The sequence below is a fragment of the Candida oxycetoniae genome (genome assembly GCF_023343755.2).
Source record: "Candida oxycetoniae strain CBS 10844 chromosome Unknown scaffold2, whole genome shotgun sequence".
Taxonomy (NCBI): domain Eukaryota; kingdom Fungi; phylum Ascomycota; class Pichiomycetes; order Serinales; family Debaryomycetaceae; genus Lodderomyces; species Lodderomyces oxycetoniae.
The window spans coordinates 226,119-249,670 of NW_026055369.1; the positions used below are offsets into that span (position 1 = coordinate 226,119).

At 36.9% G+C, this 23,552-nt stretch overlaps 8 protein-coding genes across 8 annotated transcripts; 4 read left to right on the forward strand and 4 right to left on the reverse strand. All coding sequences in view use genetic code 12, as the record gives it.

Moving 5' to 3' along the window:
* Positions 1 to 210: 210 nt before the first annotated feature.
* Positions 211 to 5,636, reverse strand: COX13 (cytochrome c oxidase subunit VIa; the record flags this gene model as incomplete). The annotated part of the gene is made up of 4 exons (XM_049322508.1): positions 211 to 592; positions 1,158 to 3,287; positions 4,540 to 4,679; positions 5,628 to 5,636. The coding sequence occupies 4 exons, from the start codon at positions 5,634 to 5,636 to the stop codon at positions 211 to 213; spliced, it is 2,661 nt and encodes an 886-aa protein (XP_049181528.1).
* Positions 5,637 to 7,438: 1,802 nt separating this feature from the next.
* Positions 7,439 to 8,896, forward strand: CAT1 (catalase A; the record flags this gene model as incomplete). The annotated part of the gene is made up of 1 exon (XM_049322509.1): positions 7,439 to 8,896. The coding sequence occupies one exon, from the start codon at positions 7,439 to 7,441 to the stop codon at positions 8,894 to 8,896; it is 1,458 nt and encodes a 485-aa protein (XP_049181529.1).
* Positions 8,897 to 11,312: 2,416 nt separating this feature from the next.
* On the forward strand, positions 11,313 to 11,948 carry KGF56_001392 (uncharacterized protein; the record flags this gene model as incomplete). Its single annotated transcript, XM_049322510.1, has 1 exon — positions 11,313 to 11,948. One exon carries the CDS (start codon positions 11,313 to 11,315, stop codon positions 11,946 to 11,948), a length of 636 nt encoding a protein of 211 aa, XP_049181530.1.
* A 2,265-nt stretch (positions 11,949 to 14,213) lies between these two features.
* On the forward strand, positions 14,214 to 15,467 carry KGF56_001393 (uncharacterized protein; the record flags this gene model as incomplete). Its single annotated transcript, XM_049322511.1, has 1 exon — positions 14,214 to 15,467. The coding sequence occupies one exon, from the start codon at positions 14,214 to 14,216 to the stop codon at positions 15,465 to 15,467; it is 1,254 nt and encodes a 417-aa protein (XP_049181531.1).
* Positions 15,468 to 15,679: 212 nt separating this feature from the next.
* On the forward strand, positions 15,680 to 16,714 carry KGF56_001394 (uncharacterized protein; the record flags this gene model as incomplete). The annotated part of the gene is made up of 1 exon (XM_049322512.1): positions 15,680 to 16,714. The coding sequence occupies one exon, from the start codon at positions 15,680 to 15,682 to the stop codon at positions 16,712 to 16,714; it is 1,035 nt and encodes a 344-aa protein (XP_049181532.1).
* A 19-nt stretch (positions 16,715 to 16,733) lies between these two features.
* KGF56_001395 (mRNA splicing protein) lies at positions 16,734 to 18,464 on the reverse strand (the record flags this gene model as incomplete). The annotated part of the gene is made up of 1 exon (XM_049322513.1): positions 16,734 to 18,464. One exon carries the CDS (start codon positions 18,462 to 18,464, stop codon positions 16,734 to 16,736), a length of 1,731 nt encoding a protein of 576 aa, XP_049181533.1.
* Positions 18,465 to 18,773: 309 nt separating this feature from the next.
* On the reverse strand, positions 18,774 to 21,038 carry PSP1 (Psp1p; the record flags this gene model as incomplete). The annotated part of the gene is made up of 1 exon (XM_049322514.1): positions 18,774 to 21,038. The coding sequence occupies one exon, from the start codon at positions 21,036 to 21,038 to the stop codon at positions 18,774 to 18,776; it is 2,265 nt and encodes a 754-aa protein (XP_049181534.1).
* A 2,003-nt stretch (positions 21,039 to 23,041) lies between these two features.
* Positions 23,042 to 23,345, reverse strand: KGF56_001397 (uncharacterized protein; the record flags this gene model as incomplete). The annotated part of the gene is made up of 2 exons (XM_049322515.1): positions 23,042 to 23,220; positions 23,315 to 23,345. 2 exons carry the CDS (start codon positions 23,343 to 23,345, stop codon positions 23,042 to 23,044), a joined length of 210 nt encoding a protein of 69 aa, XP_049181535.1.
* Positions 23,346 to 23,552: the final 207 nt, after the last annotated feature.

Here is a 23,552-nt window from a genome sequence, read left to right on the forward strand (position 1 = left end):
ATTGATGCTGCAATTTCGAGCCTCCCTGCTACCCAACAATTGCACTTTGTATATCATTTATTTTCCATTGCTAAAGAAACACACATATAAATATCTGTCACACATATTCTTCTTCTGTTCCTCCTCCTCCTCCTAATAAACACCCCCTGCACGTCAATTAACATGTCAATGAGCTCTTTGAACATATCATGAGCTCTTTGAACATTTCAATTAGCTCTTTTGGACATGTCTATTAACGTCGGAATTCCAAAACAAGGTTTTGTCACCATCACCCCAAAAGAATGGCTTTGATCTGATATTTTGATACTCATATTGGGTAGGCCATTCATCATCAGATAAATGTCTTTGATGTTTTCTGTGCTCAGCGTGGCTCATTTCAACCTTAGCAACCGGGATGGAAACCAATAAAATTGCTGGAATAGCTACAAGATAAGTCATCTTCTTCCATAAATTGGTAATTGACTCGGAATGATGGACCTTCTCTTCGTATGCCTTGATGAATTTGGCTCCTTTTTCAGGATTTGGCTTGTATGCTGGCAGGTTTAAGAACTTGGATGGCGCATAATGAGATGCAAATCTGCGGAAAGTGAATCTGGGAACAGTGGCTCTGAACATCGTTGCTTAGTGGGGGGAATTTGCTTAGTTACCGACTTCTAATAATGGTGTTCCTATTAAATATATGGTTTTTTTTTATCGCCTGCTTAGTGTCACTCGTATTTTTCTTTTCGCATTTCGTCCGCTTTTCATTGGACATAGTGCAGTCGTGCACAAAGAACAAAAGATATAATAAAATCGACTGATCTTTGGTGAATTTAAGAGGTGGCCAAACTCTACCCCCTTATATATGGCTATTTGTATAACCAGTTATGTGTATATAGCCAGTTATGTGTATATGTAACTATGTATATATATATATAACTATTCATGGGTATATATAGTCGGTGGCAGCTACCAAGTGCTGCACCACTATCTCGCTCCGCTCGATAATGTCGATAGTGTCGATAGTGTCGATAGTGTCGATAGTGTCGATGGTGTACTAAGTGCTGCTCCACTATCTCGCTCCGCTCGATAGTGTTCATAGTGTTTTGTCATTTTGTTTCAATTTATTTTTATAATTCTCCCATTCCAACCTATGATACTCCAATGCCGAGTCGTACCTATAGTTCAGCTCTTTTACATAATTAGTAAAGAAATCATGTCTCAAATTTCGTCTCTTGTTGAGATTAGTGCCCAACTCATTATCAACAAAAAACAGACTTGGTTTCGCTTGTTGAAAAATTCGATATAGCTCTTCTTGATGCAAGTTTGTGACATTTTGGGTAATTAGAAACTCCTTCATTATTGGTTTTTCCTTAAATAAAAACTCATAGTATTCTTCATCTGTTAGATTAACTTCTAATGGGATTTGTTTTTGTGCATATTTCTTCTTTTCTGAAACATTTCCCTTGAATATGAAATCGGCCATGGGATCCTTCAACACCCAAAGTCTCAATTTGGGTATAAAAATGTGCCTTTTGTAACTTGTATCAGTTAGTGATTTCTCCTTATATTCTATCCGAACCATATCTTCAAACTTGGAAGGAATATAGCCATATTCGCCTTCAACTAGCGATAGTCTTAATGGGTTCAATTCATCAAATCTTGCAAAATGGAAATTACGGCAATTGTAAACTTGTAAAAAGGTGTTTCTTTCAAATTCGGACATTTTTTTCTCAAGCTTCTTGTTTCGATCCCGATCCCATCTAGTGCCTTTCACCAAATGGTCATATCTTATTGGTGCTTTGGTATCACTTAATGCCAATCCAGTAATATCAACGTAAAATCCGGTATTCATATCGATAAACCTAGCATCGATATTGTTTCTTCCATTCCCCCTAACTCTATGTGAGATAAATGTAGAAGAATCTAGAAAATACCTACCAAATCTAATCTCTTGATCCAAGTCATTACCAAAATCAACTACTATAGTTTGATTAAACAACCGTGATAATTTGTGTAAATCTTCAATTGGCATTTGCACATCTACATCACCGTCCCACGGGAATTGCATGCCATTCCAGTACCACGATAAAAGCGAGCCATGAGCTACCCAAGCTGATAACCCATATTGATTAGTGAATTTTAAAAATGCAGTTACTAAACCATTTATTGAAAGCACATGTTGCTCAGATCCATTAATTATATCATTGATAAATCTCCAATCATAGTGACCTCCCACAAAAAAATTTGGTTCACTTTTAACGATATTTGCTTCACGAAAATACTTGGGTGGATTTTCACAAGTAATTGACGCCTTGAGAGAATTGAGGTAATTCAAATCTGTTTGATTTAGCTTGTTTTTAATTTTTTCTAATTGACTAATCTTCTCAACAGTCAGGTCAGAAAACTGGGTTTGATCAAGGTGTTTCTCATTTGGCAATGTGATGAAATCAGGCTCTAATTTGCGACTCAATTTTTCAATTTCTTCTCTTACATTTATTTGTCCCGATTGGAAAAGCACAGAATTATGCAATTTTTTCCGTTCTTGTTGGTTTACATTAATTTGCATTGACTTGTTTTCTGGTAATAATAAAGTTAACGATAACGGAGATTTCATAAAATCATAAAGATAAGATTTGGCAATGATTGGTCTTAATTTTTTTGTGTTTCTACCAGAGAAACCAAAAATGTGGAAGCCAGTGGACAATTGATCTTGTTTGAACTGCAAAGAGTCATTTAAGCTCTGAACTCTTGATATGAAAAAGGGGTCATGATTCTGAGGCCTGGATTGAGGTGTTGATAAAATTGAATCGAGTTCGAAATCATTGATACAGTATGCTTTAGGATCAAGTGAATCATCCTTTTTCTTATCTTTTTTGATAACAGTGAATTGTTTACACTTGTCTTTCTCTAGTTTGTAGAAATACTCATTTAGCACCGACATATCACAGTAGTCTGACCAATGGAATACCGGTATTTCCAAATCTGTGAAGGAATTTTCATTGATATATTTCAAAAGTAGGCCAAATGTGAAATTTGGATCATATTGGTGAAAGTCGGGTATTTCTTCTCGTTGGGGAATATTGATGATATTATCTAGCCCATTGCCACCGTTGGCCTTTAAATTTTCAATTTCTTGCAAAATCTCTTTAGCTTTATCTATCAGTATTTTGTCACCATCACCATTACCGGAATTTGTTATTTTTTCCTTTATATAATGGTGAAAACTTGAGTCAAATTCTCTAGATTGTTTGATTTTAGATAGCGTTGTAGCTGATGTTTTTGATGGGAGTATATACCGTAACAAACTTGCATTTACCTGTCCAATTTCCAGCACATACTGTTTGGTTGGTGAGATTTTGATCAATGTTAGTATTAGAAGATGGCTTACTATTATTATTAGGAATAATAAAACCCCTCTAGATTTCCTCATTAAGAAAAAAGACTAGTTGAGCGGTAGAAACTAAAAAAAAAGAAAGAGAAGGTAGATTGGAAAAACCCCAGGAACTTCTGAATCTTTTTTATTTGAGGATATATACCTAGACCTTTTAGAGTTTTTTCACCCAACAATGGTTGATTTAAAGATGGGCTCAAACAAGTTTGTACCTGCTTATTGATTTTTCAAACATGTCTTACAAAATAGATCTGCAATAAAATATATTCTTGACGACGGATGGGTGAAGAAATATTAAAGTCTTTGCCGATTTTTCCTAATTGGGTAATTGGCCACGCGAGAAAAGAATTCAATTTTCATTAAAACATCTTAGCTAATATAATACCAAGTTATTACCAAGAACTAATGTTAACAAGACTCTTTAAGAAAAAATAGTCAAGCTTTAATGAAAATAATCAAGCCTTCATGAAAATAGTCAAGCCTTCATGGAGATAGTCAAGCCTTAATGGAGATTGTCAAGTCTTGGTAAAAATTATCAAGTCTTGGTAAAAAATATTCTCATGCCTTGGAACAAAAATGAACTTTTTTTTTAGTCAATCTGTAGGATGTGTAGTTTCTGGTGTACTACACCAGCATATAATTTTAGTATAGTCTCTTATGCATATGCTGGCTGTGTAAATTGGCTTGTATATTTGCTGTGTCGTTGGCTGTGTATATTTGCTGTGTCGTTGGCTGTGTTAAAGCCCAAACTGTTGAGAATCCTTAATACATGTACTGTTGTCGTTTTTTTCTTAACTACTGAGTAGCTCCTTATGTGATAGTTTACGTGAACTGCTTTTAGTGTTTTTTGGTTAAAAGCCTCACTATCGAGCAGAGCGAGATAGTGTTGTAACAAGCTAGTGGAGCAACAGGTGTCAGTGTGTTACCAACACTATCGAGCAGAGCGAGATAGTGTTGTAACAAGCTAGTGGAGCAACAGGTGTCAGTGTGTTACCAACACTATCGAGCAGAGCGAGATAGTGTTGTAACAAGCTAGTGGAGCAGTAGTCAGTGTGTTGTAAATGTGTCAGTGTGTTATACAGCTGTCAGTTGTCAATGTCGAGTATATGTCCATGCTGAATGATGCATTAACTAGTCCGAAATTATGAATCAACGAGTTGTAGCACTAGGGAGTGAAGCGAGCTAGTTGGGCAGCATCCAATGGAACAGCATCTAGTGGAGCAGCATCCAATGGAGCAGCATCTAGTGGAGCAGCATCTAGTGGAGCAGCATCTAGTGGAGCAGCATCTAGTGTCCTTTTTGCATTCTCAAAGAGTCAAATTATGATGTATGGTTCGGAACTCCTTTTTGGCTAAATTATAGATCTCCTTTTATAATTATATAATATATTATTTTTAATCTGCAAAGCGAAGCGAGCTAGTACAGCAGTATATCTACTATCGAGGAACGAGATAGTAGATACACTCTGCTCTCCCTACTATCGAAGCGAAGCGAGCAAGTGGAGCAGCATCTAGTGTCTCTCCAGGCCTGAGACATTAGGGAGCGAGCTAGTAGCAGTATTTAGTGTCTCTCCAGGCCTATGTAGCTAGTCAGCTTGCTCCACTTTCTCGCTCTGGTCGGTAGGGTTGGTAGCAGCTAGTATGCTCCACTATCGAGCAGTGCGAGATAGTGTAGCTATTTGGATAAACCAGATTACCATAGTAGGAGGGGGAGAAGATGAAATTTGTAACATAAACGGGGATGCAGCTACACTATCGAGCGGAGCGAGATAGTGTTGTAACAAGCTACAGAGTGTTGTTCCACTATCGACACTATCAACACGTTCAAGCAGAGCGAGATAGTGTTGTAAGTGGTAGCTACTGAGTGTTAGCTACTGAGTGTTAGCTACTGAGTGTTAGCTACTGAGTGTTAGCTACTGAGTGTTGCTCCACCATCTCGCTCTGCTCGATAGTGTCGATAGTGGAGCAACACAGACTAGCTGCCACTGAGACTATCTCGCTCTGCTTGATAGTGTCTACAAAGTGTTGCTCCACTATCGAGCAGAGCGACCAACACTACACATTCATAGAAACAAATTATTAAACTATCGAGCGAAGCGAGATAGTGGAGCATACTGACTGCTACCGACACACTACCCTCTTCATATATCCACCCTCTTCATATATCCACCCTCTTCATATATCCACCCTCTTCATATATCCACCCTCTTCATATATCCACCCTCTTCATATATCCACCCTCTTCATATATCCACCCTCTTCATATCGCTCGATAGTGTTAAAAGTTAGTGTGCTCCACTATCTCGCTCTGCTCGATAGTGTCGATAGTGTCGATAGTGTCAAGAGTAAGTGTGCTCCACTATCTCGCTTCGCTCGATAGTGTCGATAGTGTCGATAATGTCAAGAGTTAGTGTGCTCCACTATCTGGCTTCGCTCGATAGTGTCGATAGTGTCGATAATGTCAAGGGTAAGTGTGCTCCACTATCTCGCTCCGCTCGATAGTGTCGATAGTGTCGATAGTGTCGATAGTGTCGATAAACGGCTGATATCTCAAGGAGATATCGGAATATTTTCAACTTAGAAAACACAAAAGCTAAACCCCCTAATTATGATGACAAACTAAAGCCAAGGTCTCGATCCTTTTTTTTGACACGTGCACACTAAAATAACAAAAGTATGATGTGTAAGTATGTGCATAAAAAAAACAGCAAGCGATAAAACAGAGCAGCTGTGGTTAGAGAGAGGGTACACAAACACTGGAATTGAGCCGACATGGTCAGACTTTCAAATCAAACAGAGCAAACATAACTCAATAGCAACTATATTGCAACATCTGACCATTCAAAAATGTATGCCTATTCAATAAACTAACCTTTTATTAAACTAGTATCACCTAATCTCTAACCCAGGTATCACCCAATCTCTAACCCAGGTATCACCCAATCTCTAAACCAGGTATCATGTACTACCAATTGCTTATATTATCCGAGGAATTTTACTAAATCAATCTCTTCACATGTCCATATAATCAAACGCGATTTAAACTTTAGTTGTTATTTTTTCTACCCCAACCGAAAAAAAAAAAAAGGAAATCAAAAAGGGAAACCCAAAAAGGCTTTCCCCGCCTTTGAAGAACAGCCAATCAATTCGGGTTGGTTGGTAATGACTACCGACACTAGTAAAGTATACACCATCCGCTTGTCAAAATGATTACAACCACAAGAAATGCTATAGAGATGCTTAAAGGGAAGTTTGCTACTGAGTAACAAGAGCAATCCAAAAAATTATAGTCTGACGTATCTATCTTATTGTCTCTTACTTGGTTTGTTTGCTCTTTCTTTTTAGGGGTATACGATGATAGCAGACGGGTGTACCAATTTAGCTCAAGATTATGGTTCATACACAATTGGAGCCTCACTTGGCTTACTCGGCTTACTCTATTTAGGCATTAAATGATTTTTGACCCAAAAGTTTTTCTAATTGTGGTACGGTTTTCCGCTTTTTGAATCTTTTTTTTTGTTCTGGATTCCAAATTTGATTGATAATCGAAAAAAAAAAAAGAGACCTGGATGAATGGGTAAGTATAGTTAGGGGGGTACCATGCACCCGCGCTTCTAACTTGCTGGTAATGGCCACATTATTTATAGCTAATACCTCAATGACTTCCCCTCTGCTCGATTTGTAATACAAGGTGACACATTAAATGCAATGCCTTTACCCAATAGTGCCTTTACCCAATAGTGCCTTTACTCAATAGTGCCTCTAAAATTGGTTTTCAATAGTGGCTCTAGAATTGGTTTTCAATAGTGGCTTTAGAATTGGTTTGTCGGTGGCTTTAGCACTGGTTTGTTAATTAAGGAGTAATGAATATCACTCCCTCGCTTTTTTATTTCTTTTTTTCATTCTTTTTATTTTTGCCCTCCCCACCCCACACAAAAATTGACATTTAAATATCCAGTAAAATTTCGTTTAAATTTCATTACCAATCTCTTCTCTTCTTTTTCTCTTCTCTTCTTTTTCTTGTTACTCCTTTATCAATAGTTTTTACTGGTTTATTTCATTAAAAATGGCTCCAACATTCACCAATTCCAACGGTCAACCTATTCCAGAACCATTTGCTACTCAGAGAGTCGGCAAACATGGTCCTTTGTTATTGCAAGATGTTCATTTAATTGACTCCTTGGCTCATTTTGACAGAGAGAGAATCCCCGAAAGAGTTGTCCATGCTAAAGGTTCGGGTGCTTTTGGTGTTTTTGAAGTTACTGATGATATCACCGATATTTGTTCTTCAGCCTTTTTAGATACTATTGGTAAGAAGACAAGAACCGTTACAAGGTTTTCAACAGTTGGTGGTGAAGCCGGATCAGCTGACTCTGCAAGAGATCCAAGAGGTTTTGCTACTAAATTCTATACTGAAGAAGGTAATTTGGACTTTGTTTACAATAATACTCCAGTTTTCTTCATTAGGGATCCATCAAAATTCCCACATTTTATTCACACTCAAAAGAGAAACCCAGAAACTCACTTGAAAGATCCAAATATGTTTTGGGACTATTTAACTTCAAATGAAGAATCGCTTCACCAAGTTATGATTTTGTTTTCAGACAGAGGTACCCCTGCTTCATATAGAGAAATGCACGGTTTCTCTGGTCACACTTATAAGTGGTCAAACAAGAAGGGAGAATGGTTTTATGTTCAAGTTCATCTTATTAGTGACCAGGGTATCAGAAATTTGACTAATGAAGAAGCTGGCCAATTGGCTGGTTCTAACCCTGATTTTGCCCAAGAAGATTTGTTCAAGAATATAGCTGCTGGTAATTATCCATCATGGACTGCTTATGTTCAAGTTATGACTGAAGAACAAGCTAAAAAAGTTCCATTTTCAGTATTTGACTTGACCAAAGTCTGGCCTCACAAGGATTTCCCATTGAGAAGATTTGGTAAATTAACATTGAATGAAAACCCAAAAAATTATTTCCAGGATGTTGAACAAGTTGCCTTTTCACCAGCTAATACTGTTCCTTACCAGGAACCATCAGCTGATCCAGTCTTGCAATCAAGATTGTTTTCTTACACTGATACTCAAAGATATAGATTGGGTACCAACTATACCCAAATTCCAGTTAACTGTCCAGTGACTGGTGCTGTTTTCAATCCACACATGAGAGATGGTTCAATGAGTGTCAATGGAAACTTGGGTAGCTGGCCAAACTATTTGGCTTCAGACAAACCACTTAACTTTAGAGCTTATTCTCTTCAAGAAGACCAAGAAGTTTGGGAAGGTGCAGCAACTCCATTCCACTGGAAAGCTATTCCAGAAGATGCAAAACAACCTGCTGCATTATGGGAAGTCTTGGGTAGATATCCAAACCAACAACAACATTTGGCACACAATGTTGCAGTTCACGTAGCTGGAGCCGATGCTAGTATTCAGGATAAAGTGTTTGCATACTTTGGTAAAGCTAGTCCAGAATTGGAGAAGTTGATTAAGAAGGAAGTCCTTGAATTAAGTCCCAGAAAATAAATGAATGAAGTACATTTGTTTTACTATATCATACACACCAGCAAATCCTCGTTAGAAATGTGATGATGATGATGATGATGATGATTGCTTAAAGATTTACCAAAAAAAAAAAGAAAAAAAAAAAGAGATTTATATTTATTAGATAGTAAACTTAAATTTAAATTTTAACTTTATACATATGTTTTAAAACAGATTTCTCTAATCAATGCCATCTTTTTTATAGGCAATAGATATCAATTCAGAGAAGGGAAAACTACAGTTGAAATCGACATTTGAAGAACTTGAAGAAGAAGGAAAAAAAATGGTTTCATTAAATTTTTCATTTTATACACACCAAATATCTCATCTCAACAACTTACTCACACTTTAATATATACTTTATTTATTCTTCATATTTCGTTGTGGTGATGCCCCTGCTGTCGCTGTGTAGGTGGTGGTGGTGATGCCGCTGCTGTCGCTGTGTAGGTGGTGGTGGTGATGCCGCTGCTGTCGCTGTGTAGGTGGCTTCTCTTCCCTCTCTAAAGTCTTGTTGTATTGCAACTTGGACAAGAACATCCAGAACCACATTTACAAGCAGCTCCACAACATGATTTATCCAATTTAGATTTTGAAGTTGATGCAAAAGATTGCGCTACTGTTCTTGATGACGATGAGTCGTTTTGGAGAGCTGATGAAATGTTAGTTTGTCCACGTTCTGCACACATTGTTTTAAAAACTTAATCACTCAACTGTATCTGATGTGTTATATAAAATTGGTGTGTCAATCATAGAGGTTCTCGATAAGCTATTTATAAGAGTTTTGTTGTTTAGCGGGAGTGGAAAATAGATAACGGATATAGTTACCTTATTTGGTAAATTGTACGCGCTTAGATAAAAAAATATATATACAATTATACAAGTAAAAATGGGTTGATTTTATTTTTAAAGCATTTAGGAAGATAGATAAAGGTATGGGTTAGAAGGAAAGATGAACACGGTAATAAAAATATTTGATAGGATCTGGGGTAAAGAAATTGTATTGTGAATTTGATCATCTGTTATATTGGTCCAGTGTAGGACTATTCTATTGGTTGGAAAAAAAAAAGAACTCTTACTGGCTATAAAAAAAATATTACTTACTATTACGAGTTATCTACCTACCCTGAGGTAGTGTTTTAAGAATAGCAATACCATATAGATAGGTTGAAGTCTTGTATGACAAGCGTCCCTTGTAAGGTACTCCCTACGGTTTTATTTTTTTCAGTTTAAAATAAGACCAATTCTTGAACTGAAAAAAAGAATTAGAAAGATTCACCAGAGACCAGAGGAATGTTTACCAGAGAGCAGAGGAATGTTTACCAAATAGCAGAGGAATGTTTACCAGATAACAGAGTAATGTTTACCAGATAACAAAGTAATGTTTACCAAATAGCAGAGGAATGTTTACCAGAAAACGCGAGGCTTCGCTACACCCTCTATTATCTCGTCTAGCTGGACGTAGTTTTTTAAAAAAAGGAAATAGGGGTAAATGATCTAGTATTCTGATTTGTTCCTCTTATTCATAGCCAAAAGAGCAAATCCCTTTCCTTCTTTGTTCCTCACGATACCTTGCAATTGTAAACATTACAAAGCTAGACCCATCAACCTTCGGTCTCAAGTAGAAGAATCACGCTTTTTTTTTTCTTTCAGTCATGAAAACTAAGCCTGCTTCTGCATGGCTTTTTTCAACCCTTTTTTTTTTTTTTTTTTCAGGGCTTTTTTTCATCTCCTGTTCTAGTTTGAATGTTGCCGAATGTTCCTTATTCCAAATGTGTCTTATTATGAACCGTTACTATTAGCCTTGACATGGTTTGCACCGATGTCTTGGGAATAAGGCGCGTAAACTCTATTGATTTAGTATTGTTTTGTTGAGTTTTTCTTTTCTTTTAACCGAATATAGTAATTAGGGAATGCTATGATCTCAATCCCCCTAATGGGTAAAATTGCTAATAAGACACACTATCGAGCAAAGTGACAGTGACTAGCTGATCCACAAAATCGATTTCCTGTTAGATATATCTTACTAAACACCTAAAATCTAAACTAGACAAACCTTTTGTCTTTGACTTGTTTCTCTTCATCGGTTCGCTAGCAATGGACCATTTGGAAAATTACACGAATTGATACTCCACATGCATTGAGGCTTATAACTCAAGTCATTGCAGTTTTTCGTTTTTCGCGTTTTTACCTATGTATATATATTTTACTTATTTAAGAAAGCAATGGAATGAGCCTTGTTCATGACCTATGTATGAGTTGGGTAGGTGTGCTCTTTTTTGTAGCCTCTCTATAAATAGGTTAATAAATCTCCAAGTTGTCCACACACACCCGCCCCTCATTCTTGTCAATTTTTTCTTTCCCTCAATCAACCCTAAGCGTTAACTTATATTACAAGAAGATGGCTGATTTATTTTCAGATATTGGTGCAATTGTTTCTGCAGGTGTTGGAATAGCAACCACTATTGCTTCAAAGGGGGAAGGTATATTCCTTACCGTTACATCAGACGCCGAGGGTGCATGGCATACAGCAACTAGTGGTGTTGTAGTTCATTTTGATTCTATAACCTCAAAGGGTGCACAAGAATTTGAAATTGTTACATCAGATGCCGCTGGTGTCTTTAGTACAGTTACTCAAGGTGCCGTGAGTGAATTCTCGATAGTTACAAGTAAAGGTGAAGGTGAATTTAGTTCAATAACTGGAGGTGGGGCAGCAGATATTTCTCGCGAGTCATCAGCTACAAGCACCCCATCGAGTGGCTCTTCAAGTGAAGCCAGGAGTAGCTCCGAATCAGCTTCTGAGACTTCCTCCTCATCTGAGACTTCCTCTTCATCTGAGACTTCCTCCTCATCTGAATCAAGAAGATCTACAACTAGTGCAGCAACAGCTGCTGGATCATCATCATCAAGCTCATCAACTGCAACAAACACATCTAATTCCAAATCTAGTGGAGTTGTCATTGAACCAATTAATTGGAAAAAATCAATTGCTATTGCTGGTTTAATTGGCTCATCATTTGTTTTTAGCTTGTTGTAATAGAGCACCACTATCGAGCACCACTATCTCGCTCTGCTCGATAGTGGTGCTTGATAATGTATGTATAGACAGTGTTGCACCACTATCGAGCAGAGCGAGATAGTGGCGCTCGATAGTGTATGTATAGACAGTGTTGCTCCACTATCTCGCTCTGCTCAATAGTGGCGCTTGATAGTGTATGTATAGACAGTGTTGCTCCACTATCTCGCTCTGCTCGATAGTGGCGCTCGATAGTGGCGCTCAATAGTGTTGTTCGAAATAGGCTTTGACAGACGAATCACCTAAAAACCCTCTTTTTTTGCAATCAGTTGCAAAATAAGAACCAAATTAAAAAAAATATTTTACCAAATTTTTGACCAAATTAAAAAAATATTTGACCAAATATTTGACCAAATTTTTATTCATTTTGGTTTAAAACGATACTTTTATTTTGTAATGCACCCCTTTTTTAATATTCTTTGCCTTGGCCCTACCTACACACGGGATTGATAGACATCTCACCTTTGCCTTGCCTATTGTGTTTTACACACAAGGCAAGGCAAGTGCCGAAAAGTTTTTTAAATAAAAACTAATTTATCCTTCTGTGTAAAATGATAAAAGGTGTTATATGTATTACGCAAACTGAAATATCACATTTCCGGGAAGAACACATGTGTTGAAAAAGATGAAACAAGAGAAACAAGTGTGTGTGTGTGTGGGGGGGGGGAAGGTGGAGGAAGAGTGCTTAAGAGAGAGAGGAATAAACAATAGACCCAATGAATAGATGTGAATAGGTTATAGCAGTACATTATCTAAATTGATCCAAGCCGTTTTTCAATAATGCTGGAAAAAAAAAAGGCCATGGGCATCTGTGTAATGATGATTCGGATTTGTAACATACATATCATTACAAGCTCTTTACATATCACTACAAGCTCTTTACATATTACTGACATTATTGTCAGCATTACCAAAGTTGATACGGGATTCACACTTACTGTTGGATCAACATTTTCTATGCTTTGATTGTGAAAAGCAATACAATCAAAAAAGAAATCCAAAAGAAAGAAAACGCAAAAACAAAAAAAAAAAGATAATAGAAAAAAATAATAACACAATTATGTAAGATGAAAAAATTGAAGTTGCAGCTTTTGAGAATGACAATGATTAATTGATTAAAGAGGGTCGAGTCAGAAAGAATAGTTGAAGATGGTATAGAAAAAGGGGAAGAGCTAGAGAAGCGGTAGATTATACGGGGGGGGGGAGGAGGAGGAGGAAAAGGAGGAGGGTGGGCTATTGCCTTATAAACTCTATTAATATGTGAGCAATAATACTCACCAAGTCAAGTCAAAGAAAAGAAATTTTCTCTGACTTGGTCTCTACAAAGTTGACATTGTCAGAGAGTAACAATTCCGCAATATCTGTATATTTACCAGTTATTACTGATACATCTGTATATTTACCAGTTATTACTGATACATCTGTATATTTACCAGTTGGTTACTGATATATCTGTATATTTGCCAATTATTACTGATGTATTTTTATAATACACTAATGGTTCCAAAAAGCTGCATTGAAAAACTATTTATTGTAATGGTTGGAAAAGGAAGGGGGTGCAACTAGACAAGAAGCAAGCGTCCACATTTCATTTGAAGAAATAACAGTTTTCATATCTCTTTTTTTTTTTTTTTGAAAAATTTGTCAAAAGGGTCAGCTTTGGACTGAGTCTTAGTTTTCATCTTTTCTTGTATACTTTGCAATAATACTTGGCTAAGACTTTGGTTTCAATACCCGTCCATCGTATAATCCGTTTATTAATAAACCCAATCTTATAGTACACCAAGTTTTGAATCCATTATTGAATTCACCTTTGAACAGCCCACTTTATACTCTAGGGGGAGGGGGGGAGGCTATATCTCAACATCTTCTTAAAACAAAGAGAAAAAGAGTCTCTAAAGAGCCTCATTGAATACGCAACAACCTCCTCAAACAGAGCCTCTAAAGAGCCTCTTAGCATACGCAGGAACCTCCTCAAACAGAGCCTCTAAAGAGCCTCTTAGCATACACACGAACCTCCTCAAACAGAGCCTCTAAAGAGCCTCTTAGCATACACAGGAACCTCCTCAAACAGAGCCTCTAAAGAGCCTAGTTAGTGTGCTCCACTATCCCGCTCTGCTCGATAGTGTCGATATCCATTACCATTTTGGGAAACTTGTGCGGCTACTACAGAAGAGTTGATTTTTTCCATTCACTTTAAGCTGAGAGAGTTGAAAAGTAAGCAAGATGCATAGAAAGACTTCGATAAGTTCGATAACTTTGTCTGATCCAATGTCCAAACCGGCAAGACTTCAAGTTGATATAAACTCGGTATCAGATAACGAGAAGCCGCAGCAAGTTGGCGGTCAGGTGTTTAATATCTGGTATCTCAAGTGGTCAGGAGGTGATTCATCAGTAACGAATTCCTTTACCAAATCGAAATTTAGAGTTGATATATCCCAGGACCAAGGGTATACTAAGGCAAGAGAAGATTCACCCATATGTTTATTTTTTAGTCGAGGATGTTGTTATCGAGGGTCAAACTGTAAATATTTCCACTGCTTACCTTCGCTAGTTCAGTATAACAACTCCATGAAGGATTGTTTTGGAAGAGACAAGACAGCAGAGTATAGCGATGGTATGGACGGCGTAGGGTCCTATAAAAGAACAAACCGAACGCTATATATTGGCGGTTTGCAAATGAAGCCTAATTTAGACAAATTGATAACCAAAAGTTTTCAAGAGTTTGGCACCGTGGAGAATGTCAAGGTCATATATGCCAAAAATTGTGCATTTGTCACTATGAAACTTGAAAGTGAGGCTCAGTTTGCAAAAGAAGCAATGGATAGACAATCGTTACAAGCGAATGATTCCAATAGTAGAGAAGTGCTACATATACGATGGGCTTTCCAAAATCAAAAGTTTCAAAATTACCAAGAAAAGCGAGGAATGGAAGAAACGGCAAGGGAGACGACAGGTAGAAGCATAATGAATCATAATTCTACAAAACGAATAAGAACAAGTAATGATCTGGGTGACAAATCTGCATCGTTTTCTGGTGGTGCTGAAATTGAAGACTTGGAGGAGGAGGAGGAGGAGGAGGAGGAAGAGGAGGAAGATGACGATGACAATGATAATGACGATGGAGAAGTGGTTATGGTAGAACAAAAAACTTCAAATGGTGAAAATGAGACAGCTTTAAAGTTTATAAGAAACAGAAGCGACGACGGCATTCCCTTCACCAATGGTAGCAATAATAACCACAACTATCACTATTCTAACAATAACAGACATTTGCAGAATGGAAACACTAACGAAATTGACGACTCTACCAAAAACAAACATCATATACGGACCGGGTATAAAAACGTTAGGGGAATACTTCAAGAGTCAACTTTAAAGGATATTGATCGGATAAAAAAGAAGCTAGTATTCAAAAGAAGCGAACCTTTTTTAATTAGTGTATTGGGTAACTATTCAAGTGATGAAGATGATGATTGAAACACATAGAAACAGCACATTCCAATCAACCGATGTGTGCTTTATAGGTGTAACAGAAACTATAGCGATGTATATATAAAATCGTTTGTGCGAAGTTATTTATTATTTCACTTCCAAGGCGATGGGAGCAACTGAATTCTACATCTCTCCCTCCCTCTCCCTTTCTTTCTCTCTTATTCTCCCTTTCTTTCTCTCTTATTCTCCCTTCATAGATGGTTGGGGATCATGTTGACTTGCAGAACCAATCTGCACTTTTCAAACCACTTTTAATAGGCAACACCCAGATCGATAACCGCATAGCTGTTTCAGCAATGTGCACATATGCCGCCGATCCTCAATCACATACGATAACCAAATCTCAGCTAGACCACTACATCTCCTTAGCTAAACAACAACCAGGATTGATAGTATTTGAAAACATGTCGGTTAGTGACCTTGCAATTGCCAATAAATGCGATTTAGCCTTATGGAATGATGAACAAGCAAAAGAACTAGCACCATTAATTGATGAAATACACGAATTGGATGTGAAATGTTGTATACAATTGACTCACCCAGGAAGGAAATCAATCGTTGAGTGTTTTGCACCTACGTCTATTCCTTTTGATAAAGATCTGCTATTACCCGTTGAATTGAGCTCACGGCAAATTGAACAGATCATTAAAGATTTTGTGAATGCTGCTAGAAGAGCAGTTACAATCTGTCATGTTGATTATATTGAGATTTCTTGCTGTAATGGGAATCTACTACATCAATTCTTGAGTCGGCAAACAAACCAAAGACAGGACTGTTATGGTTCTGAAGACATTGGCAAAAGAGGGCTTTTTTTAATTGAGATGATAAAAGCAATACGAAAAGAAATGGATATTCCCATCTTTGTTAAATTGGCGGCCTGCGATAACTTAAAAGAAGGAGAATCTATAGAGGATACGTTACAGTTGTGCCATTGCTTAACTGATATCGTAGATTTGATTGATATCACATCTGGTGGAATATCACCAGATTCCAAATCAAGATGGCTTTTGAATCAAGACAAGTCAATACCCGGTCAAGTTCCCTTGGCAGAGAAGGTGAAGAACAAAATCGGCAATCGATGTATTGTAGGTTGCAGTGGTGGCTTAAATCGAAATATTAAGGAACTCGAATTTTTTGTCAAACTGGGGAAATTTGATATTGCATTTATTGGAAAGGGATTCATTGAAACTGCACAGTTGATGCAACAAATTATCACACAAGTTTCATCATGATTTCTTTTTTACTTCGTTCTTAAACTGAACTAATGCTATATCTATACAACCATTCAGGCAATTTCTTACCTCCTTTTTTCAAAAATTTCTTAAGTGGTATGAATATATTTGAATCGTTATCATCTAGAAATGTAAAGCTTTCACCATAGTTCCCGGCTCTCCCAGTTCTTCCAATCCTATGAATATATTCGTCAAATTTAGAACACATTTGGTAATTTATAACAAGACTCACATTAGGCACATCAATACCTCTAGCTGCAACATCCGTGGCTATTAATATAGGAGATTCATATCGTTTAAACTCCTCGAGTGCTTCTTCTCTCATTTGTTGAGATTTGGATCCATGGATTACAACATTGTGCAAATTATTATTCTCGAGTTCCTGAGATAATGCTTCACAAACATGTTTGAAATTGGCAAATATAATAATCAAGGGCTGACGAACGCTTCTGTTGTGCTGTTGAATAACTTTTAATAGTTTGCTCACTTTAATGCTTTCAGTTTTTGGTGATCCAAGATAATCAAACTTCTGGTCAATGTTATCCAATGCTTCACCCGCACCGCCAATGTAAACATATGCAGGGTCAACTAGATAACTCTTGGTGATTTTCTCAATAGGTGGTGAGATCGTAGCCGTGTACATCATGGTCAATCTTTTCTCCAAATGGAATAGCCTGCCATCAATGCTATTTACCAAATTTTCACTCTTTGGTAATTGGTTGATTAATTTATTCAAGTCTTTTTCAAACCCCATATCAATCATTCTATCAGCTTCGTCCATTACTAGATAGTAGCATTTACCAAAATTCAACATTTTACGATCAATTGAATCTAATAATCTCCCTGGGGTACCTACTACAATGTGTATACCTCTGCCTGAACTTGAATCAATTTCATTTATCGTATCCTGGTACTGCCGACCTCCTATTATTGACATAACATTGTACCCTAATTTACAACAAAACTTTTCTGCTTCTTTTGCAATTTGTAATGCCAATTCTCTAGTAGGTGCCAAAATCAAAGCCAATGGTTCATTCTTAATTTTTTCATATTTTATATAGTTCAAATCAATATTCTGCAAGTAATGGAAAATTGGTAATAGAAACGCCAAAGTTTTACCACTACCCGTTTCCGCTACACCAACCATATCCCTTTGTTGTAGACTTATTGGAATACTTGCTCGTTGAACAGGTGTAGGCTCAACAAATCCAAATTTCTCAATAATACTAACAAGCTCCAAACTTAGCCCACTTTCATTCCAGTATCTGGCACCATGAGGTATATTTTTCCCTTTTGTAATTATCCCGTAATCTTCATTAAATATCCGCCAATCTCTGTCAGTCATTTGTGCTAGCTTTTTCAGTTTCCAATGCGTATTAGCATCATCTTTGAGTAATGGATCATAAAAAACACCATCATCATCATCATCTTGATCGCCAAGTCGCGACAATTCATTCCTTGTCGTGTCCTCTGTTTCGTCCCAGTCAAACTGAAACTTTCTTGATCGTAATTGACCAGGTTGCTTTGACGCTTGCGGAGTAGGAATTGTTGAAACCTTCAATGCCTTACTCAGACTAGATACAGATTCAGATACTGCATTCACCGGTTCCAATTCCAGTTTCGACTCCGGTTTCGGTGATGGTATATACTTATTCTTTTCAAGTTTCACCCTTTTGGATTTATGAACATACTTGGGAGTAATAACGTCTTGTTTGAGAAGATCATTAATTGAGATTGGTCGTTTTGACATGTTTTGATGAGTTATACAAATTTACTCCCAGGGGGTTTTTTTTTTCAACTCCATCGCCATTTATTTTTCCTTCCACCACGAAAATGATTTACCTTCCGAGAAAGTCAATTCCAACACTGGCTTTGAGGAGGTAGTTACACGTATAGATATATAGAGATATATATGTTTATGTTTATATAGCATGTATTTTTGTATATTAAATTTGTATCGTATTTTATCTTGTCTATAAAAACGCAGTGGTACGATTCTGCCTTCCCTTATATTCCTACACAATCCATTTTTTTTCTATTTTGGCTTTTTTTTGACTTTTCATTTCATATCCTTCTTTCCAACTTTATTGTTACCCTTAGTGACAACATTAAATCCATAGAATGAACCTTTAATCTCATTTTTGATATGTTCAATTAGATTCAAAATATTAATCAGGTGAAAATAATTTGGTGTTGGTAGATTTTCAAATTCTTCAATTGAAAAATTCAAAATTTGGTCATTGGTTAACTCATATTCCTTTGGGATTTGATTCTCTTGTTCTGACTTGGCGGCGGCGGTGGTGGTGGTGGTGGTCATGGCCATGGTAGTTGCTCTGCCGGCATTTTTGGCATCCATTGTTATATACAATTGTGGTCTATCAAATGGTAAAACTGCACACAACCATATTCTCGTCTTGTATATCTTGAACAATTCTTTAATCAACCCTCTAAAATCAATCCTCTTGAATCCGGCAAAATAATAGAAAATCAATTTTTTAAAGTCACATTGGTATTCAACATTAATCAATGTTAAATTCGTATCTAAATTTAGTTCCTTAATCTTATTATAACAAGTAGTAAATGCCTTTTTTTCATCCAAAAACTTGCCACTGATCTTGTGAACTTCCTTGGGTGTAGCAAATCTCAATACTTGTTTAGTAGGCAAAGAAATAATAAACTCGTTATCTTCATTCAGTTGTGAATTGATAATTGCAGACGCATTCATAGTTGATGGATGCGTTCCTCCATGGGTCTTGGTTGTTGTGGTTGAGCCTTCAGTTATAGTCAAACTTTTCAAATGTTCCAATTTCTTTGAGAAATTGAAAAGTATAGCAAAGTTGAGGTTAACTAACGGTTCTACAATCATCACCATATCTTTACCTCTATCACCATCAACAATTACCAAATCGTCCTTTTGAAGAAAAATGTTGGAGTTGTTTGGGTACGACAACAAATCGAGTTTACCATTTTTGTTAATGACTAAACATAATATTTTGTGGTTAAATGTTAAGTTGTTCAAATTCTTGATAAATGTTACTAGTTTCACAATTACTGGTTCTGTCAATAAATTGTTCATCTTGGTGACAATGTCTAAAGTGATATCAGGATTTTGAAAATATTTAATAATCTTGGAATACAATTGTTTTAGTTCTTGTGAGGCAACAATATATTGATCCCTGAGCAAAAGTCCATTTTCCAATTTAATTGGCTGGCCAGCTGGAACAGCAAATTGATTCTGCAGTTGTCCAAGTGGAGTACTCTTGAGTGGCTGGAAAAAACGCTGCTGTTGCTGAGGTTGTTGCTGAGGTTGTTGCTGAGGTTGCTGCAGTTGAGGTTGGGATTGCTCTTGTTGAGGTTGGGGTTGAAATTGCAGTTGTTGTTGCTGTTGAGGCTGCAGTTGTTGTTGCTGTTGTAGGGTAAAAGATTGATTGAAGATGTTTTGTTGTTGACAGTTTGTGGAAGTTTGACTGTTATCTTGGAATGGGGAAAATGCATTGCCGATAGTATAAGAAGGCATTCCGCTCTGACTCTGATTCTGACCCTGATTTTGATTCTGATTCTGATTTTGATTCTGATTTTGATTCTGATTCTGATTTTGATTTTGATTTTGATTCTGATTCTGATTCTGATTCTGGCTCATAGCTGATGGATTAAACGGAGAGTTATATGGATAATCCACCAACAGACTCGGTCTTCTTAATTGAAATTGGTTGAATTTCGATGTAGATCTCAAATTCATTTCAGCAAATGAACTGCTGATATTGTAATTGTCATTATTGTTCAATTGAATGTTCTTTGTTTGGAAATTGTTCATTATTGCATATGACGACAAGTCTCTATTGTTGCCACTATTGCCATTATTGCTGTTGGTGCCATCAGTATTGCCAAAGACATTTGGAGACTGGGCATTCAACTGTCGTGTCGATTGATGATTGGTAAATGCCGAATTATTGAAGAAATTGTTCCTCGTAAACGATTCTGCCGCATAACTTGGCCTTCTTGATGATATGTTTGAAATTCCACCTTGAAGTTCCTCTGGTAGACTGAAAACGTCTCTGAATTTATTGATACTATAGTATCTGGATAAATCAATCTGTGGTTTGTCACTTAGATCTGTTAATTTGTCAAACAATATATCGTTGAAATTGTATTGGTTTAATGGGTCATCTAAGGGGAAACCAAAGTTGCCAATATCGTCAAACCTTGCACCGTTTGTATTCAACTCGTTTGAAGCATTTGCATTGTGGTTGGAGTTTCCTTTTGAATTGTCAATTTGGGGCAGACCAACCAAATTGTCTCCGTTTAAAAAGTCGGGTAGATTCATTATAGATCTCTGGCTCTAACTTAAACACACACGGGCACTTGCTCTGACGACTCACAGACTCTAACTCTGACGACTCTGGCTCAACTCAAGCACACACAGGGACTCACTCGGTCTAGTCTCAACTATTGTATCCTTTGCCTTCAAGCTCTTGCCTTGTTGACTCACAGACTCTTGCTCTAACGACTCACAGACTCTGGCTCTGACGACTCACAGACTCTTGCCTTGTTGACTCACAGACTCTTGCTCTGACGACTCTGGCTCAACTCAAGCACACACAGGGACTCACTCGGTCTAGTCTCAACTATTGTATCCTCTGCCTTGCTGGTAAAGTCCTTTTCAGTGAAGCTCTTTTCCCCTATAGGCGGTTATAAGCAAAGAAAAATGAAAGTGATCTAACCTATATGGATAATATTCCAGAATGAAATAAAATAGACTTCTTAAAGGATATATAGTACATTCGTATATAAGAAAAGAAGGAGAGTCAAACTTTTTTTTTCAAATTATACAATTTTTTTTTTGGTGGTGGGGGTGGTGTCGCGGCGGCGGCGGCGGCAGTCGTGGTGGTGGGTCGTAGTAGAGTTGGCGTTACGGCAAGGTCGTCCTAGCGCGATGTGCTTGCAGCAAACTAAAAATGGTGGCGTGTGTTTTTTTCTCCTGCTTTTTCTTTGTTTTGTTTTATTCATTGACTAAATGTTTTTTAGATCAGGTTGATTTTTAGTTGTCGGGAGTCAAATGTAAATTACACGACTTGGTATAATATTTGGCCCCCTCAAAAATGAGGCGAGAAGAGGGGGAGAGAGAGGGGGAGGGGGCGAACGGGGCAGTAACATTCCTTTCTAGTATAATCTAGCACAATACTTTTCTTCTCTAATGCAATACTTTTCTTCTCTAATGGAATACTTTTCTTCTCTAGTACAATACTTTTCCTCTCTAGTACAATACTTTTTCGTTTCTCAGCCGCTCCGTAGAAGGAAAAAAGAATAGGGTGTACCATATCGTATCATATTATGTCGTGTTTGCCGCACTAAAATAAAGCAAAAAAAAAGCCATAAAAAACAATGGAGATAGAATGATAGGATAGAACTATAGGATAGAACGATAAAAGATAACGGTACAAGATAAAGGTGTAATAAGGTAAAAGAGTCACTCATCATGGTAACAACATTTATAGTACAACACATCACATAAAGTAATTTAAGAGCAATTTCTTGTTCAATCTCTACAAGTGACAAGTGCAAAAATATAAGCAAGGATTAAATTTTTCACGTATGATTTGATTTCTTATACGCATGACCTTATTTGGTAATAAAAAAGATACGGTAAATCTATATACTTTTTATCACACATTTATAGATCCAAACCCGTCGAGCGAAGGGAGATAGTGGAGTATACAAACTCTGGAGTATACAAACTCTGGAGTATACAAACTCTGGAGTATACAAACTCTGGAGCACACCAATTCTGGAGCACACCAATTCCGGAGCACACCAACTCAGGAGCACACGGGTTTGATTGCATCCTTAACCACCATCCAACTCCCTTAACCTTCTTTTTCCACTTTATTTGTGCTTCCTTATGCATTTTTGTCTTTTCCACATGACTATATATCATTTTGCATTTCATGCTTCCTCATTTGAATTACATGTCTAATGTGTCTTGTTTGTCTTGTTTGTGTCTCATTTTTTATGTCAATTTCCCCATATTTTTCTATTTTTACCCCTTGTCTCATTAAAAGAGTAAAGTTCAATAATAAATAAACATTGACATTATAAACTAAACAAGCCTAGAGTAGAAATTAAAACATAGATACAACATATACTCTAGCAATGAAATCTCTACCCATTCTCCAAAAAACCCCAGCTTCTCAAAACTCTTCAAAACTCTCAAAACTCTCAAAACTCTTCAAAACTCTTTTCAAAACAGCTCTTCTCATTAAAACAATTCAAATTCCCTTTTTCAAATGCTCAATAGTGATTCTACCAGATTCTCTAATTTTCTATTCTCTATTTAGAGCTGCTTCTCCTCCTGTAACCTTGACCTGCTTTTGGTGGATAGCTACCATGTCCTTCAACATATACAGCTTCATCAGCATCTAATGGTTCACATGTGCACCAACATTCCTTGGGCGATGTATCCATAACTTCGCTTATATGATTACCACATCCTGTCCATGATTTATGTTCTATTTTCATGGGAAAAAAAAACCAGTTAGTTGATTATCCTTTACATAATAAAACTTGTGTGTATGACGACAACGAGAACGACAGAATACATACGACAAATACCACAAATTTCAGTTTTACACATTGTTATTAAAATTTAATCTCTCTCTAAATAATTACAGAAACAAACAAAACCAAACCCACCATGTCTAGAGACCCCAAGGAACCCTAAACCCTTTTATACCTGTAACTCAATCCAATAATACCCTATGAAACGAACGAGAAAAGAAAAAAAAAAAAAAAAAGGTGGAGTTGAATGATAAGAGATTACATAATAATACCTTTAACTAAA